Below are 19,325 nucleotides of genomic sequence, written 5' to 3' on the forward strand. Positions count from 1 at the left end.
CATCTGAAATATTTCCACAGACCTTTCTGAGGGTCTACTTTGTGCCCAGCACTGTACTGGGTCCTGAGGATAGTAAGGTGTTTTAGACGTCTTTGTACACAGTCCATAAGACAGCTACTAAGTGGCACAGTTGGGACCCAGATCCCCTGATTCAAATCCCAGTGCATTTTTCAGAATAATAATTATCATAGTAATAATAGCTAGCATTTATTGAGCACTTGCTACTGCCAGGCTGGTGTTACAATACTTTACATATCTTATTTCATTTAATCCTCACTGCAACCCTTTGAGGTGGCTGGTCTTATTACTATGCCAGTTTTACAGTTAAGAAAGCTTGAGGGACTTCCCTGGGGGCGCAGTGGTTAAGAATCCGCCTGCTAATGCAGGGGACACAGGTTCAGTCCCTGGTCCGGGAAGATCCCACATGCTGCGGAGCACATAAGCCCATGCACCACAACTACTGAGCCTGCACTCTAGAGCCTGCAAGCCACAACTACTGAGCCCACATGCCACAACTACTGAAGCCCACGCACCTAGAGCCCGTGCTCCGCAACAAGAGAAGCCTCCGCGATGAGAAGCCCACGCACCACAACGAAGAGTAGCCCCTGCTGGCCGCAGCTAGAGAAAGCCCGCGCGCAGCAACAAAGACCCAGTGCAGCCAAAAATAAATAAATAAATAAACAAACAAATAAATTATTTTTTAAAAAAGAAAAGAAAAGAAAGCTTGAAACCCAGAGAGATTAAGTAACTTGTTCAAGATCACACAGTTAAAAAGTTGCAAACCCAGGCAGTCTGACCCTATAGCCTGCCTTCTGGGCCACCATCTGCCAGCTTTCCTGATGGCTTTTCTACCTCCACTCCCCACGCTTTACATCCAGAAGGAGCCTGGAGCCAAACTAGAGGTTTGGGGACCTTAGGATAGGAATACTGGGACAAGAACTGAGCAGTAAGGGAACTGCAGGGATTTGGGGGAGAAGAGGTGGTCAGCTCTGAAGGGAAGATGAAAAGTTCCTGGTACTGCTAAGTCGTGAGCACAGCCAGAGGGCGACAGGCTGGGAAATTGAGCCTGAAAATGAAATGGCCACGTATGTGGGTTTTGGAGTCAGACAAACCTTATTCTAGATTCAGTCTCTACCATGTGTGTACTTGTGACCTAAGGCAGGTTCCTTAATTTCCTGAACCTCCTCCGCCATCTGTAAAACAGGGGTACTAATTTTTACCTTCCAGGTTGTTACTATGTCAAATAAGACAATGAATACCAAGTGCCAGGCCCCCTAATATGGGCATAAGTAGTGGTTGTCATCATGATTATCATCCTTGCCACCCTGTCACCACCTTCACCACCTCCCAGATTGAGGCGGGGGGGGGGGGGGTGGGAACAAGGTGAAGAGCACCGAACTAGGACTTAGGGTTGGGAGACACACACTCCAGCCCCAGGTTGCTGCCTCTAAGCCATGTGTCCTGGGGTTAGTTAGGGGTCCTTGCTAGGTTTGCCCCTCATCTGTAAAAAGGGGATAGGAAGTACTATATCCATGTGCCTTCTTTGTAGGAATGTATTGAGTCACAAATGAGGAAGTGTATGTGAATACGCCTTCCAATCTAGAGAGCGAGTGTTGGGGGTCCCAAAGACAACTCTCAAGGTCGATGATGTACTAGGAGGGCTCATCGCACTCAGCATAGTCATCCTCATGACTGTGATTTATTATAGGAAATGGATCCAAAGCAAACTCAGTGAAGGGAAAGTTGCATGGGACAAAGTCGAGAGGAAACTAGGTGAAGCTTCCAGGAGTCCCCTCCCAGTGGAGTCACACAGGATATGCCTGATTCCTCCAGCAACAAATCGTGACAACAGGTGTAAAACCCTGTCTACCAGGGAAGCTCCTTACAGACTCAGTGTCCAGGGATTTTATTGCAGGCTGGTCACGTAGGCACCCTCTCTGCCTGGCACCTGCTGCAATTCCAGACTCCCAAGGGAAAAGCAAGTATTCAGCTTAAATGGTATTGTTTATATAAACAGCTTAGGCACAGTGAGCCATTCTTAATAGGAAATGGTAGGAACCCTCCCCAAAACTAAGTTCCCAGATGTCAGCCAAGGGCTGTCCTTGTAAGCAGGCCTTTTTAAGGATGTAATCTCAGGATTGCTGTGTTAACTCTCTTTTGCACAGAATAGAATCCATAGAAAGGATTTTTATAAGTATACACTCAAAAGGGGAAAAGGAGGTAGTAATAATAATAACAGTTCATACTTAAAGATTGTCACTACGTGTAGGCACTTTTGTGTATGCGTTATATGTATTACCTTAGGTAGCATTTCATCCGTACAACAATTCCATGATAGAGGTGCTGTTATCATCGCTGTTGTTGTCATCACTGTGTTATGTATGAGGGAACTGAGGCCTAAGAGGGTCTAGAGCGCTTGCCTGGGTTACCAGCTATGTGACTAGTAAGAAGAGAAGTAGTAGAACCAGGACATGGCCCTAACAGTGTGGCCCCTGAGTCGTTTCTTAGCCGCTATTATACTGCACTCTGCTACACAGCACCTACCATGGGCCGGGTGCATCCGATGTGTTATGTCATTAATGCTCACCGCAGCGCCACGTGAATATAGTTATTGGACTAAGTTTACATTTAAAAACCTGTGGTTCAGGAATGTTAATTTGTGTCACATCAGCCAGCCAGAGAAGTGACAGAGTCAGGAGTGGGTCTCTGCCTTCTCTCAGTCCCCTTTTCCTGGCTGGGGTTTTGTGAAGTCTTTGGTAGAGAAGATGCAGATGGTCAGGGTGGAAATGAGTCATTCTAGGAGCTGAGACCTTGCCCCACCCAGCCCGTATTCCATCACCTGGGGACAGAATTAATGGAAGGAGGGGCTGTGTTGCAAGTAATGCAACTTCCCCTGCAGTATTTGAGAGCTGTAGATGCTGCCTTCAGCTCTTTTGGGTTGCCATGACAGCAGATGTGACATTTCTTTCATGAGGAAAAAAAAAAAGAAAGAAAGAAAAAGAATCATACTTGGTCCTCAGTGATTTTAGACAGACCTGTTTACCAGATCTAGCTAGTTTTGCTTGCGTAGTGGCTACAGTCTAAGGAAATTCTTAGAATGGAATCAAAGGGGAATAAACAGGGACGTGGCAAAATCTGCTTCTCCGGGGAAATCTCATGTTGTATGTGTGTGGTGATGGTTTGTGGGATATATAGGAGGAGGCGGACAATGTAAAACTTGAGACAGATTGTCAGCTGCTTGGGACAACAGCTCGTCACTGAGGTCTCAATCATCATTGTAATTCTGCTTCCAACTCCCTCACCCCATCAGTCATACATATTACAGCGTGTTGGGCTCAGCAAAGGCTCAGCAAAGGCTCTTTAGTGGGGAAAACATGATACATAAAGCAAGAATTACAATTCAGAATGATAAATGCAATGATGAGATAGGCTTGGTATACTATGGAAGCAGTTTATCTTGTTCATATCATTTTTTGTTCTTTGCCCGCACCACGCGGCATGTGGGATCTTAGTTCCCCGACCAGGGATCAAACCCTCTCCCCCTGCATTGGAATCATGGAGTCTTAACCACTGGACTGACAGGGAAGTCCCTTGTTCATATTTTGATCTATGTGTCTATATACACACACATAAACATAGGTGTATTTTCATTATTGCTTTGTGAGCATTTAGTAATGTCATTAAATTAACCTCTGCAACCATCCAATTTTAGTGATAGTCCAATACTCCAGTGAGTGGAAGGGTCCCAGTCCCCTGTGGGAGGACATGGAAGTTGTTACCATGCTGCATTCAGAAAGATGCCATGGTTTTCTTCATTCTTTCTTTCTAGTGATTTGTAAAATTTGATTGTAGTGAGAGAGTACTAACCTGCCTCGCAACCTCCTGGGAGAAGTAAGAACTAATCGTGATTTGTGACCAAAGCAGTGGGAATGTTGACTGCAATTCCAGGGGTTAGTCCTGGGAGTTGGTATCCAATGGGCAATGGGTTCTCAGGGCAGGAATGAACAATCAAAACGGTGAATCCTAAATCTGTGCTGCCAGAGATTCCTAACGATGTTTTCTCTCTTGCCATTTCCTCCAGAGCCATGTTTGACTACGACAAGAGCAAGGACAGTGGGCTGCCAAGTCAAGGACTTAGTTTTAAATATGGAGACATTCTCCATGTTATCAACGCCTCTGATGATGAGTGGTGGCAAGCCAGGAGAGTCACGCTAGAGGGCGACAGTGAGGAGATGGGGGTCATCCCCAGCAAGCGGAGGTAAGAATGCCTTTTTTGTTTCAGAGGATTTGCTGCTCAGCTCTCCAGGGAGTGGAGGTGAGGGAAGATGAAGATGTGGCAGACTGTTCACAAAATATCTATTTGAGTAGGATAGTCAGTCTGCGGGGAAATTGTCAGTGATGACAGGTGACACAAATTAAATATTCTCATGCTTCTCATGTTAGGGTTTTACCAAAACTGCTAACTGTGATAAAGCATAAAGGAAGAAAGAGGATCTGCTTATTCTGCCTTCCTAAAACTTAGCAGCTTTCATGTGTTCAAGATTATGCTTATCAGCTTGTATACTGAAAAACTCAGAGGGGTTACTTTAGAGGTTCATAATTTACTGGATACGGTTATAGAAAGGCCAGGTGAAAGCCAAGTAAAGTAGACTATTTACAAAGCTGATGTCCTGGCTATGTATTACTTCCAGATATTGATGGGAAAAGACTAAAAGCCTCCATTCCAAAATCAGATACTTGGGGATAAACAACAAGGTCCTACTGCATAGCACAGAGAACTTTATTCAGTATCCTATGATAAACCATAATGGAAAAGAATATTAAAAAAGGATGTGTATATGTGTAACTGAATCACTTTGCTGTACAGCAGAAATTAACACAACATTGTAAATCAAGTATGCTTAAATTAAAAAAAAATAAAATGACAGTTCCATTGGGGAAATAAACAAAATCAGATACTCGGGATAAGAGCTGTCAAACATCTGGTGAGGTCTAAAGAGTGGGTTTACAGCTGTTTTTTACAGCATTAGTTACTCTTGTCCCCCACCCCACCTAGCACTCCCTACTTTCACTCAGATAATTAGTTCTGTATATAATTCCCAAGTAAAGACTATTATGTTCTTTCTCTTCTAAGCATTTCTTCGACTCTGCTTTTGAAAGGCGGGAATAGGCTTCAGAACAGCCACGTCCTTCATCTGTCCCAGCGGTTTCTGACCATTACCACTAGAAAGGAACTTTCCTTCCCATGAGTGTCCTTCTGGCACTAAGATATTGTCTGAGAAACAACTTATCTGCGCCCTAGAAAAGAGATATGGTATGAAGTCAAAGTCAGAAATAATGCTTATTCAAAGCAGTCACTAACTTTTCTCGAGCTACAAAGGGCTCCCCTCCTCATATGCAAACACCCCAAATACCTATGTAAAAAATCCTCATGAAGCTGAGTATTCAAGTGCTGCCGCATGCACAGTGACCCAGTGACTGAGCTAGCACCAGCCATAGTGGGAAGATGGAAATTAGCCAGAAATAACTCTGTGGGGCATTTGCACCCCAGAGAAGACCGGTCCCCCATTTTTCTCTGCCTGGGGCCACATAGCCTAGGGTGAATGTAGGGAGAGGGCAGCAGGCTGACTGTTCTGCAGCTGCTCCCTCCCACCCTCTAAGCCTATGCCTATGAATCTCCCAGAAGCAGACAGTTCTTTAAACCTCTGGGCTCCTGCATAATTGCCTGACATTGCTTTGAGAGGATGTTCTGAGTTTGTAGTTTGCAGTGTTTTCTGAATTCAAAGCAGTAACTCAGGACTAGTATATATTCTGTGTTTCTCCATTTCCATTTATTTTAAAAAAATGTCAAGGCAACATGCATTTTGGTTTGCTTTGATGTGATTAATCAGAGCTGTCTGAGGAGCTGTTCTGTAGAAGAAGGTGCCATCTTATTGAATGTGGCCCCAAGGGTAGAAATGGGGTGGAGAAGGAAAGCTGTGTGGGAATAGATTTCAACTCATTTTTTAATAAATCCTTTTAGTAGTTGGAGCTGGCTAGAGATGATATGGATTACCTGGGAAGACAGTGATCTAGAACAATGGTTTTCACACCAAAGGTACATTAGGAAGACTTAGATATGCCCCCCCCCACACACACACACACAGTGATTCTGATTCAGTCCATCTGGAGTGGGTCCTGGAGATCTGTATTTGTGTGTAAGTTCCTCCAGGTGATTCTGATAATAGAAGATTCAGTGGCAGGAAGTATTATAAAAGGGAATCAAACTTTGGGTGGGACAGTTGAACTATATGATTTACATCCACTTTCCAACCCTGAGGTTCTGTGATTCTAATCAGTCTTGTCAATAGTCCTTCATTTGTTCAATTGCACATCATTTCCCCCCTAAGGAACATTCTCAGTGCTAGTCCTCCTGGGGTAATTTTCTGCCTGCTGGTGGTCATTCTTGAATTGGCTCTCTCTCCTATTTTGGATGAAGACCATCGTAACAGCCATGCTACAGCTGGCCTGGAGAAGAAGTTTGTCTAGTGACTCTAATGTTGATATTTGTATTCTCTCTCATGAAGGGTACAGTAGCCCACCCGCCATCTCGTGTGTGTGTGTGTGTGTGTGTGTGTGTGTGTGTGTGTGTGTGTGTGTGTATGGCTGTAAATGAATCTCTGTCAGATTTTCTCCTCACGATTTTAACTCTTTCCAGAAATGTTACTATTATTTTATGTGTTTATAAAAGTAACACATTTCATTGAAAAAAAAGGGGAACATTTAGAAAAGTATAAAGAAGAAATAAAAATCACTTATTATCATACCCCACAAAGCATTCTTGTGCGCTTATTTTTTTTTTTTTTTTTTTGCGGTATGCGGGCCTCTCACTGTTGTGGCCTCTCCCCGTTGCGGAGCACAGGCTCCGGACGCGCAGGCTCAGCGGCCATGGCTCACGGGCCCAGCCACTCCGCGGCATGCGGGATCTTCCTGGACCGGGGCACGAACTCGTGTCCCCTGCATCGGCAGGCAGACTCTCAACCACTGCACCACCAGGGAAGCCCAACATTGTGTGTGTGTGTGTGTGTGTGTGTGTGTGCGCGCGCGCTTATTTTAATGCAGTTTAAAAATCTGTCATGAGGGCTTCCCTGGTGGCGCAGTGGTTAAGAATACGCCTGCCAATATAGGGGACATGGGTTCAAGCCCTGGTCCAGGAAGATCCCACATGCTGCGGAGCAACTAAGGCCACGTGCCACACCTACTGAGCCTGCGCGCTAGAACCCGCAAGCCACAGCTACTGAGCCCACGTGCCACAGCTACTGAAGCCCGTGTGCCTAGAGCCTGTGCTCCGCAACACTAGAAGCCACTGCAATGAGAAGCCCGCGCACCACAATGAAGAGTAGCCCCCGCTCGCCGCAACTAGAGAAAAGCGCGCATGCAGCAACAAAGACCCAAGGCAGCCAAAAATTAATTAATTAATTTAAAAAATCTGCCTGCCAGTGCAGGGGACACGGGTTCAATCCCTTGTCCGGGAAACTCCCACATGCCGCAGAGCAACTAAGCCCATGCACCACAACTACTGAGCCTGCGCTCTAGAGCCCACGAGCCAACGTGCCACAAATACTGAAGCCCACGCACCTAGAGTCTGTGCTCTACAACAAGAGAAGCCACAGCAGTGTGAAACCTGCACACCACAACAAAGAGTAGCCCCTGCTCTCCACAACTGGAGAAAGTCTGAGTGCAGCAACGAAGACCCAAAAACGAAGACCCAATGCAGCCAAAAATAAATAAATAAATTTTTAAAAAGAAAAAATTCCTTTAAAAAAATTACAAAAAATAAAATAAAATATATCATGAGCCTTCCCTAGGGCTGCTCTTTAATGTTTAACTTCTAAAGGAGGCACTCTTATTTTGTACTGCATTCAGCATCTTATAACTATAACTCAGAATAAATGGTTACTGTTATCAATATGACTTATTATTAGATTAGGGTTATCCTTAATTCCTCTCTACCCCCTTTTATGAGTATAGTTCAGCTCGTAGAGCTGGTCTGGAAAAATCTCATAGTGGATAACATCCCTTATGACTTCACCCTTTACAAAAATGTTTCTCTTTTGATGATTCTATTTAATCATCCCTATGAACTCGTAAGATGAAGAGTATGAAAGTCATTGCCTTTTCCCTCCCTCTTTTTAGAAGTTGGTAAATAAATTTTATTTAAATAAATGCTCCTAGAGCATGCTAGACACTGTTCTAAGCCCTTTACAATTAACTTATTTAAACCTCATTACAACCCTATGGGGAAGGTAATATAATTAGCCTCATTTTACAAACCAGGAGTTTGAAGCAGAGAGAGATTAATTTACTTGCCTGTACTGCCCAGCTAATAAATGGTGTAACTGGGATTTTATTCCAGGCTATAACGCTCTTAACTCATATGCAATCCTGCCTCCCAACATTATAAAAATAAGAATTGACAAAATTCAGTTCATCAAGCACTGCTTGAGCAGCTTCTGTCTGCCAGGTGCTATTATCCAGTCACTGCCTGGAGCCCAGTATTTTTAGGACCAACATGTAACTATGGCACAGCTACACTGTGATGAGGGCTATATTGTAAATAAAGGTGCTGTCTTAGTTCGGGCTGCTATTACAGAATACCATTCACTGGGTGACTTATACAACAGACATTTATTTTTTGCAGTTCTGGAGTCCAAAATCAAGGCAGTGGCTGATCGGGTTTTCAGAGAGGACCCTCTTCCTGGTTTGCAGATGGCCTTATTGCTGTTTCCTCATATGGCAGAGAGAGAGAGATCTTTTCTCTCATATTTCTTCATTTTGGCCACTAATTTGATTCATGAGGACTCCACCCTCATAACCTAATTACCTCCCAATGCCTCACCACCAGAGACCACCACACTAGGGATTAGGGCTCCAACATATGAATTTTATGTGGAAACAAACATTCAGTCCATAGCAGGTATCAAGGGAAGTGAAAGGGCAGCAGAGGAATGAATTCTATCTGATGATAGAGTATATATTGTGCCAGTTGCTTTCAAATACAAGATTTTCTTTAGTCTTTACAAAAGCTTCATAAGGAAACTGAAGATCAGATAAGTCAAGTAACTTGCCCAAGGATGCAGTCAGCCACTGGCTGAACCCAGTTCCCTCTGTAGCCAGACCAGATGGCTTTTCACTACCCCAAGGGTATACTGGAGGAAGCCCTTGACAATTAAGGAGTTCTTACTACATTTTAAATACTATACTAACCAATTTTTTGTACTATTTAATATTCACCATAGGGACTTCCCTGGTGGCACAGTGGTTAAGAATCCGCCTGCCAATGCAGGGGACACGGGTTCGATCCCTGGTCCCAGGAAGATCCCACATGCCACGGAGCAACTAAGCCCGTGTGCCACAACTACTGGACCTGCGTGCCACAAATACTGAAGCCCGCGCACCTAGAGCCCATGCTCTGCAACAAGAGAAGCCACCACAATGAGAAGTCTACGCACCACAACAAAGAGTAGCCCCCGCTCGCCGCAACTAGAGAAAGCCCGCGCACAGCAACGAAGACCCAACACAGCCAAAAATAAATTAATTAAATAATTTTTTTAAAAAAAAGAATCTTTAAAAATAAATTCACCATAATTTTTCAAGTCTGTGTTAATATCCTAATTTCACCAACATGAAACCTGAGATCCTAAGAGGTTGAGTGACCTGCCCTAAGTCATAGAGCTAATAAGTGGCAGATGCAGAATTCCAACCCAGACTTGTGTGACTTCAAAACCTAGGCTTTTAGCACAGAATTCTCTTTTCTGAGATTACATAGTTTCTGAGGGGCCAAACTAGGATTTGTTCCACTGTCTCTTAATCCAAGTCTCTATTCATCACCCCACAGTCACTGTCACCTGGGCTCTCAGATGACAGCTTGCAGCTAGCATTGCATAAGGGTTTACTCACTTAGCTTCCCTGCAAGCCTGTGGCCGGTAACCTATATGGCATTTCAATTCTCCTTGCAACAGGGCCTTATGGAGCACAGGCAAAGGGATACCCAGCACCAAATGATGTTCCCACCATCCATTGCTCCAAGCCTGCCCTCATTGTGTGTTTGGCGGGAACCTGAAAACGCCAGATGGGAGATGGGTGAGAAGGCAGAGGAAGACAGTTGGGCTCATTAAAGCATGGCCATGTGGTATTCTCTGGAGACACTAGGTGTCAGAATTGATTGCTCAAGTTTTGCCATCCAGTTTATGTTTTCAGTATTTTGGTCAGTGACCAAACCAGGGCGGAGAGGATTATTTCTGCTTAAATAATCTAATTAATTGCTTGCCTCTTGAGTGTGAGAGAAGTATGTCAGTCCTTTCATCGCAATTCAGTCTTTCTCCACAGGTGACCCACCATTCCCTTAGGTAAAGATCCATGGGTCTTAACATCATGTATTTCTGCTAAAGGAGTCTCACGTAGTAAAATAACTAGATAAGGTGATGCTAAACTTTTACATAGATTCCTACCAAGTACAATAAAAAAAGTCGTAAAATGGTCAACAACTTTTTAATCAGAAACACTGGTTGTTTGAGCAAGTCACTTCAACTCTCTGAGCCTTGGTTTTCACACCCAGGTCAAGAACCAGTAGCCTCCTTGATGATTCATTCATTCATTTACCAACAAAGATTAAGCACCTACTATATGCCCAGCTCCATCTTAAGCCCTGGATCACTGTACAGATTATAGATAATACAGGTAAAGTTCAGCATAGCTTCTAATACTTCTGTGCTTACTCAAATGATATATGTTTTCCTTTCTTCAGAGTTTGAGCTTTTCATGCTCAAAACAACATAGCATTATGTAGGGCCCTATTTCTCCACCCTAACTGATCTTGGCAATAAACTATCCACATGTATCCCAAGAAGCACTAGGAGAGAGGACAGGGTTGAGGCAAGTGAAGAAAAAAGATAAGCCACATCCCCTGCTACCCATGAGAAGGGTTTGCAGAGATCTCCAAGAGGCAATCAACATGAGTCTCTGGGATAGAAAAACACAACTATTGTTGGGGATGCAGTGAATGTAAAGACTGCTGAGGAGAGAGATCAGTCCAATGTTTCTGATGTAACATTGCACATAGACATCTAGCTAACCTGAATTTCAGTGTTAAAAGCAAATTTATTCTGAGTTTTGAGGCGAGCCTGTCATAACAGGTATTATCCCAGTGACTCTTTGCTTGAGTTTGGTTATGGTTTATTTAAATCAGGACACTCGGGATTTGGGATGCAAGGAAGGGGGATGGTTGTCATTTGTGAGAAACTCAGCCCAGATGTCTAAGGAACTAAATTGGTCTTAAAATTGTGGGTGACCATCTAAAATCTCATGTTTGTTGAAACCCATTGGATATGGGAGGCATGGAAGGTCCTTAAGTATTGTTTCCCAAACAGAGTGGATGTGGCCAGACACTGAAGTTAGCTGTTAAAAGATGTATGCTCAGGCCCTATTTCTACCACTTTCTAATTTGGCAAGCTTCAAGTCTTAGCTTTCCCAGCCATAAAATGGGGTTGAGAATACCACACTTGCTTACGTCAGGGCCAAATGAGATGATGTAAATGTGAAGGAATTGTTCATTAATAATTATATGTTAAAACTTCAGCTACCACTTATATCATCATCATCATTATCATTCATGAAACTTTCAACCCAAGTAGAAGTCACAACTTTCTGACTTCCTTCTTTTTTTTTTATACATCTTTATTGGAGTATAATTGCTTTACAATATTGTGTTAGTTTCTGCTATACAACAAAGTGAATCAGCCATATGCATACATATATCCCCATATCCCCTCTCTCTTGAGCCTCCCTCCCACCCTCCCTATCCCACCTCTCTAGGTCGTCACAAAGCACCGAGCGGATCTCCCTGTGCTATGCAGCAGCTTCCCACTAGCTGTCTATTTCACATTTGGTAGTGTATGTATGTCAGTGCTACTCTCTCACTACATCCCAGCCTCGCCTTCCCCCGTTGTGTCCTCAAGTCTGTTCTCAACATCTGCATCTTTATTCCTGCCCTACTACTAGGTTCATTAGTACCAATTTTCTAGGTTCCATATATATGCGTTAGCATACGGTATTAATTTTTCTCTTTCTGACTTACTTCACTCTGTATGACAGCTCTAGGTCCTTCCACCTCACTACAAATAACACAATTTTGTTCCTTTTTATAGCCGAGTAATATTCCATTGTGTGTGTGTGTGTGTGTGTGTGTGTGTGTGTGTGTGTGTGTGTGTATATGCTACATCTTCTTTATCCATTCATCTGTCAGTGGACATTTAGGTTGTTTCCATACCCTGGCTATTGTAAATAGTGCTGCAGTGAACATTGTGGTACATATATCTTTTTGAATTAAGGTTTTCTCAGGGTATACGCCCAGTAGTGGGATTGCTGGGTCATATGGTAGTTCTATTTTTAGTTTTCTAAGGAACTTCCATACTGTTCTCCATAGTGGCTGTATCAATTTACATTCCCACCAACAGTGCAAGAGGGTTCCCTTTTCTTCACACCCTCTCCAGCATATATTGTTTGTAGATTTTTTGATGATGGCCAATCTGACTGGTGTGAAGTGATACCTCATTGTGGGTTTGATTTGCATTTCTCTAGTCATTAGTGATACTGAGCATCTTTTCATGTGTTTGTTGGCCATCTGTATGTCTTCTTTGGAGAAATGTCTATTTAGGTCTTCTGCCCATTTTTGGATTGGGTTGTTTATTCTTCTGATATTGAGCTGCATGAGCTGCTTGTGTATTTTGGAGATTAATCCTTTGTCTGACTTCCTTCTTGAGTGAACCAAAATCTGTCACCTATACAGTAAAACTTAATTTTTTTTTTTACTTTTTCTATTGCTTGTTTGAAGATTAGTAATAAACCATAGCAAATATTAGGCGTGTTTGTGTGTGTGTCTATCTGTCTGTCCGTCCATCTGACTTAGTCTTTGCAACCCGTTTGAGATTTAAGTGATGAACCACTAAAATGGCTTAATAGAAACATTTCTTAAGAAATATGAAAGGGATGAACTTAGAAACCGGGTGGGGGGGTGGTTAGAACGCTCTAAGCAATTCTTAGAATAGAATATTGAGTTCAGCCTAATATTATTTATATTTGGGGCCCATGTGAGTTCTATCACTTTATGCAGAATTTATTTGCATAGCCTAATCAAATAACCATATATTCTCTGCATGTTACAGTCATTTTGGCATCATCTGATGTACTAGTGTTCCCATAATTAGGCTGGTTAATGCAAAGAAGCCAGGATAAAGTCAGGGCAGAGATGAATATGAATTAGCATTTACACTTGGATTAAAACTGAGAAAAGCTGAAGTAGCTCGGAGTAGGCATTTTCTCAGTGAGCATCTTTCCACTTGGCAGTTTACCTTATCTGAAGCCTTCCTTGATCTCCTCCCAACTGTTGTATGCTGGGTGCAAGTAGAAACTCTTAGTGGAGCATATTGCTTTCATATCTGAGGTTAGATTTGAAGAATTTTCTTCATCTGTTTCCATTCAAATATTCTACTCTCACACTGAAATAAATATATTCTGAAACTCCATTCTGTAACTATAGAAACCCTGATCTTCAGTGCGTTTCAGCTGGAAACACAAAAGAACTTTAAGTTAAAGAGGAGTATGTTGTTCATTATTGATCTATGAATAGCTTAGATTTCATAAGCCATTAAGTTTCTGTAGATTCAGGGTTTTTTCCTCTCCTTTTTCTTTCCCCATTTTTGAAATTAGAGCTAGCTATATTTAAACAAAAAAATGATGCTAAAACAATGCAATGAATATGATTTTAGCTCAACTGTTATTTATTGAGGACTTGCTATAATACACTGAGTGATATGTGGACTTGCCCTCAAGGAACATACAGCCTTGTATGCACAACTCAAAAATAAACAAAACACAAGGAAACGAGATAACACCAATATAGACATACAAATAAATGTCGTGGGGCTTAGAGGAAAGAATGATCATGTCTAATTAGAGAGGCTCAAAAAAGAATCAGAAGTAAGTATTTAACTTCTCTTACCTCTTTTCAGCCCCATCCTTCAAATAGGCACAAGTCCTGCCAACTTTATGTTATTAATATTTCTCCAACCCTTCCCTCTCCTCCACCTCATTATCACTGCTCATCATTTCTTGCCTGGATTATGGCAGTAGCTTCTAAATAGGCCTCCTGCTTCCCACTGTTCCTTCCCTCCTCCAATCTATCTTCCTCCTCCCCCAGAGTCATTTATTTAAAATGCTAATGTCTATCACTTCTCAGCTTTATAGCCTCTAATAAATCATGAGGATTCCCCAAAGGAAAACCCCATGTCCTCAGAGTAGACGGATACCCTTTATAAGGAGGTCTCACCACCTCTTCAGCCTCATGTCCCTGTGTTGTATATACCCTGTACCAGAATCTTCCTGCCATCTTTAGCTTGATTATATCCTTGGGTCATGGTACATGTTGTTCCTCCTGTCTGGGAGATTCTCCCTAAACTTTTCCCACTGACAAGCTCTTTCTCACCATTTAAGTCTCACATAAATTGACACCTCCTCCAGGAAACCCTATCCTCGGGTCATGGTACATGTTGTTCCTCCTGTCTGGGAGATTCTCCCTAAACTTTTCCCACTGACAAGCTCTTTCTCACCATTTAAGTCTCACATAAATTGACACCTCCTCCAGGAAGCCCACCCCATTGCTTTCCACCCCCTCTTTATCTTCCTCCAATGAGATAAATGTGCCCATACTGCTATCAGCAATCTTTTGTGCAGCAATGTCTGTCTTTTTATCCCTCTGTCCCTGCCAAGAACACATTACTCTGTGTTCATTAAAGTGGTGCTTTTTAATTTTTTTTTCTTTGTTCCCCAGCACCTTACTTGATACAGGGTAGGCATTCAATAAGTGTTTGATGAATGAATGAAGGTGAAATAATGAAAACTGCAGAGATGGCAGCAGAAGGACATTGGGGCAAAGGAAAAGTTCAAGATTATCTGTAACATGTTTGGTTTTGAGGGGAAGGTAAATAAATACCCCAGTATTCCTAAAGGGAAGGGAACAAAAAGGAAACAAAAAGAGAGAAGGAGATATTAGGAGATGAGAGCTTACTTAGCTTCCTAGATATTCTTCTCTGTGGACTGTGATTTCCTGAAATAGATTTTGATTGATTCAAGCATTTAAATAACAAATATTGGGGTTTTGTTGCTTCCAAATATGTGACTTTCAGTACATGTAACACAAAAATTGCAAGCAATGTGTTAGCAGCTTAGAGATATCATACCAAGACTTTTTATACTGAACAAAGAAGAGAAATATTTTAAATCACATTTTATTTGAGCTGTAGGATAAGAATAGGTGTTCTTCATTTGATAAGAAACTTAATCATAAATGCCTTGCCATGTAATAGACTCTTTATTTTCCATTTTCTTTAGGGTGGAAAGAAAGGAACGTGCCCGATTGAAGACAGTGAAGTTTAATGCAAAACCTGGAGTGATTGATTCAAAAGGGGTAGGTACAAAATAATCGAAACATTAAATTCTCTCGTTTGCCATGGATTTAACTATAATTGACATTTAAGCTGTTGGTAACAAACAGATTATGGAGCTACTGGACAGTAGAGCACTGTTATAAATGTATTGTTATGCAGTGATGTAATTTCTGATGAAGTAGATTTATGGTAAATAAATTCTGGGGGTAAAGCTGCTAGTGGTCAGCAGAAATGATGTGTTATGAAGATGATGCAATGACTATAGTGAGGAAGAAAAAAAATAGTTTCATTGTTATTTCTTTAATTTTTTTCTTTTAAATATTCTAGAAGGATAGATTCCATAAAAGATACCTGTTCATCATAAAATATGTCTAGTCCTTTACATATTATAAAGTCAAGATAGTCATGGAAATATACATATGGATCACCTAAGTGAATACATGGATTGTTGTGACAGACATAGAAAAGAAGAAAGTAAACAAATGAAATTTAGAGTTATGCAACCATCACCACAGTCAATTTTAGAACATTTCATTACCCCATAAAGAAATCTGTAGCTGTCACTTCCCTCTCCCTCAACCCCAGCCCCTCTCCACCCAGCCCTAGGCAACTACTAATCTACTTTGTCTCTATATATTTGCCTATTCTGGGTAGTTCATATATATGCAATTGTACACTATGTGGTCTTTTGTGACTGCTTTTTTCACTTTACATAATGTTCTCAAAGTGCCTCTGTGTTGTAGCATAAATAAATACTTTTTTTCTTTTCATTGCCAAACAATATTCCATTGTATGGATATACCTCATCTAATTTATCCACTCATCAGGTGATGGACATTTGCATTGTTTCCACTTTGGGACTGTTATGGATAATGTTGCTATAAATATTTGTGCACAAATTTTTGTGTAGACATATACTCTTATTTCCATTGCGAATATACCTAGGAGTGGAATTTCTGGGTCATAATGATAGCTCTATATTTAACATTTTGGGGAACTGCCAGACTATTTTCCAAGGTGGCTATAACATTCTACATTCCCACCATCAGTGTATGAGGGTTCCAGTTTCTCTACATCCTCACCAACACTTGTTATTATATGTCTTTCTGCTTATAGTCATCCTGTTTGGTCTGAAGTGGTATCTCATTGTGGTTGTGATTTTTATTTCCCTAATGACCATTGGTATTGAACATCTTTTCATGTGCTTATTGACCATTTGTATATCTTCCTTGGAGAAATGTCTATTCAGATCCTTTGCCCATTTTTAAAATCGGGTTCCTTTGTTGTTGTTGAGTTGTAGAAGTTCTTTGTATATTCCAGATATTAATCTCTTATCAAATATATGCTTTCCAAATATTTTCTCCCATTCTATGAGTTGTCTCTCTTGATAGTGTCATTTGATTCACAAAAGTTTTTTATTTTGACAAAGACCAATTTATCTTATTTTTTCTTTTGTTACTTGTGTTTTTGGTATTATATCTAAAAAACCAAGGCCATGAAGATTTATGCCCATACTTTCTTCTAAGAATTTTGTAGTTTTAGCTCTTACATTTAGGTGGTTGATCCATCTTGAATTAGTTTTTGTATACGATATGAAGTAGGGTTGCAATTTCATTCTTTTGCACATGAATTGTTTTCTGTTTTATTTTTGGATTGTTCACTGCAAGTGTATAGAAATACAGTTATTGTGTATATCAATCTTATATCCTGCTACCTTGCTGAATCCATTTATTAATTGTAGTAGCTTTTTGGTGGATTCCTCAGGATTTTCTATCTACAAGATCATGTCATATGTAAAAAGAGAGAGTTTTACTTCTTTCTTTCCAATATGGATGACTTTTATTTCTTTATCATAACTGATTGCCTTGTCTAGAACTTCCAGTGTTGGATGGAAGTCGCAAAAACAGTCATCCTTGTCTTGTTCCTGACCTTAAGGGGAAAGCATTTAATCTTTCCTATTAAGTATGAGGTTAGCTGTGGGTTGTAAAGCTTTTTAAATTTAGTATTTTTAAGTGATAGTACTAGTATCTTATTGCTATATCATAAAATACCTTTCCCCACCTTCTGCCTTCCTATTCTCTTTCTCTTCATCTCCTTTCCTTTACTTTTCTGTTCTAATAATTTTGGCTGTGAACATCACACAGAACCACAAGTTTAGGTCAATAGATGTCACCATGAAAAATGAGAAGAAAAGCTCAGAAGTTTTGAGCCCTAAACCACAACACTGCCCTTTGTATTTTTAAGTAGAAGTGTCACTGGGCAGCCCAGTCATTGACACAATAATTTACTTTCCCCTAAAGCGTTCAGGTGAAATGGGAGTTTATTTAAACATGGTGTCACTCTTAAAAAAAGAAAAAGTGAGGCCATATGTCATCATGCATGCATGGAGTCCTTTCAAACAAATACTGCTTCTGTACAAAGGGGTAGGATTTTTCATTGATTCTTGGTGAGAATTTAAGAATAGATTTCCTGTTTGTTTCATATATATAGTTGGATATACATCAGAGAATTTTTTTTGAATACCTACCATGTGCCAGACTCAGGATTAGAACTTGTGAAAGATACAAAGTGTAACATAGGCCCTTCCGCTCAAGAGCTCCTAACATCAGTTAGAACCCAGATGTCTTTTTGGTAAGGCCAAACTTTGTGTTGTGTTTTTTTAAATCATATTGCTAAATACAGTTAGGTATGAGCCAATGAATAGAATATAAATTCTAGGACTTGAATGCCTGTTGAAGGAGAGGCAGTGATCATGTGAAAAGGGAACCCCTGGACTGAAAGTCATGAGAGTCAGGTAGCCTGGTTTCTGGTTTCAGTTCATTACTAAGTCACCACTGCTCTTTGGACATCATTAGCAATATAGCAGCTTTGAACTACATCAGGGATGTCAAACAAGTTTCATCTCCTATGGAAACCGATGAATTGATGGTTTCTAACTAGAATATTGTGTTGAAAATGACTCTGAGGCCATATGTGACCTCAGGAGGAAAAGTGTTATGATTGGTTAGTCATGACTAGCACAACATTGGGAATTGTTCTCTATTTGAGGTTCCCGGATTCAATGATTTTTTAAGGTGCCTTCCAGCAATAATTCTCCATGAGCCTGTGAATTAAGAAATAATAAACCAAAGTTTTCTAAGTCCCCATGAGAACAATACATCAATGAGAAGACTTTTTCCCTGAAGTAGAAAGCAAAGGACAGTTAAGAGAAAGTGCACCGAAGAAAGGACAGACCAACTCTGTGGAGAGTTGGGAAAGTCAGGAGATGCCACTCACTCTGAGCCTTCGACAAGGACTACAGAAATAAGTCATTGTTACAAAGACCTCAGTCTCTGGGACCCTGGCATAAACTCAGCATAATCTGAAGAGGAAAACTTTTTATAATGAGAAAGAGAATGGGATATTTTAAGTAACTTTATCATAAGATGGCATTCACAGAGCATTGTGAGATGTGGGGGATTCAGAGTGAAAGCCATGGTTACTGCCCTGGAGGATCTTAGAATCAATTAGTATGTATAAAGCAGGCTGTGACAAGAGTCTTATTAGTAGTGTGTACAAGAGCTATGGGGATTCAAATGAATGGATGTGGGAATGACCAGAGAGCACTTCATAGAAGGACTTGGGCTTTAATTGGCCTATCAGTGCTTGCGTTACTTTTCCAGAACTAGTCATTAATTTTTAAAAATTGAGTGCTGCACAATACCAGGTACCGTGCTAGGTGCCTTGTAGGGCAGCAAAGTGATTAAAAAGGCAAAGACTTTTTATACTTCTATAACAAGTATACTTTTTATACTTTAATACCACGGAGCTCACAAAGAGAAATATAAGCAGGCAAATAATGGT

The 19,325-nt window shown here is 41.1% G+C and overlaps 1 protein-coding gene across 23 annotated transcripts in view; it reads left to right on the forward strand.

Moving 5' to 3' along the window:
* Window positions 1-19,325, forward strand: part of DLG2 (discs large MAGUK scaffold protein 2) — a gene marked incomplete at its 5' end in the record, with an annotated part of 2,112,028 nt that overhangs the window by 2,035,167 nt on the left and 57,536 nt on the right. For 22 of the 23 annotated variants that reach the window (XM_079707355.1, XM_079707356.1, XM_079707361.1 and 19 more), the window contains 2 exons: window positions 4,082-4,258; window positions 15,427-15,502. In XM_079707355.1, the coding sequence (XP_079563481.1) occupies window positions 4,082-4,258; window positions 15,427-15,502 (253 nt within the window). The remainder of the gene's footprint in view (window positions 1-4,081; window positions 4,259-15,426; window positions 15,503-19,325) is intronic. The other variant, XM_079707367.1, reaches the window with a different exon arrangement.

This window comes from Hyperoodon ampullatus (genome assembly GCF_949752795.1).
Source record: "Hyperoodon ampullatus genome assembly, chromosome: 7".
NCBI lineage: Eukaryota > Metazoa > Chordata > Mammalia > Artiodactyla > Ziphiidae > Hyperoodon > Hyperoodon ampullatus.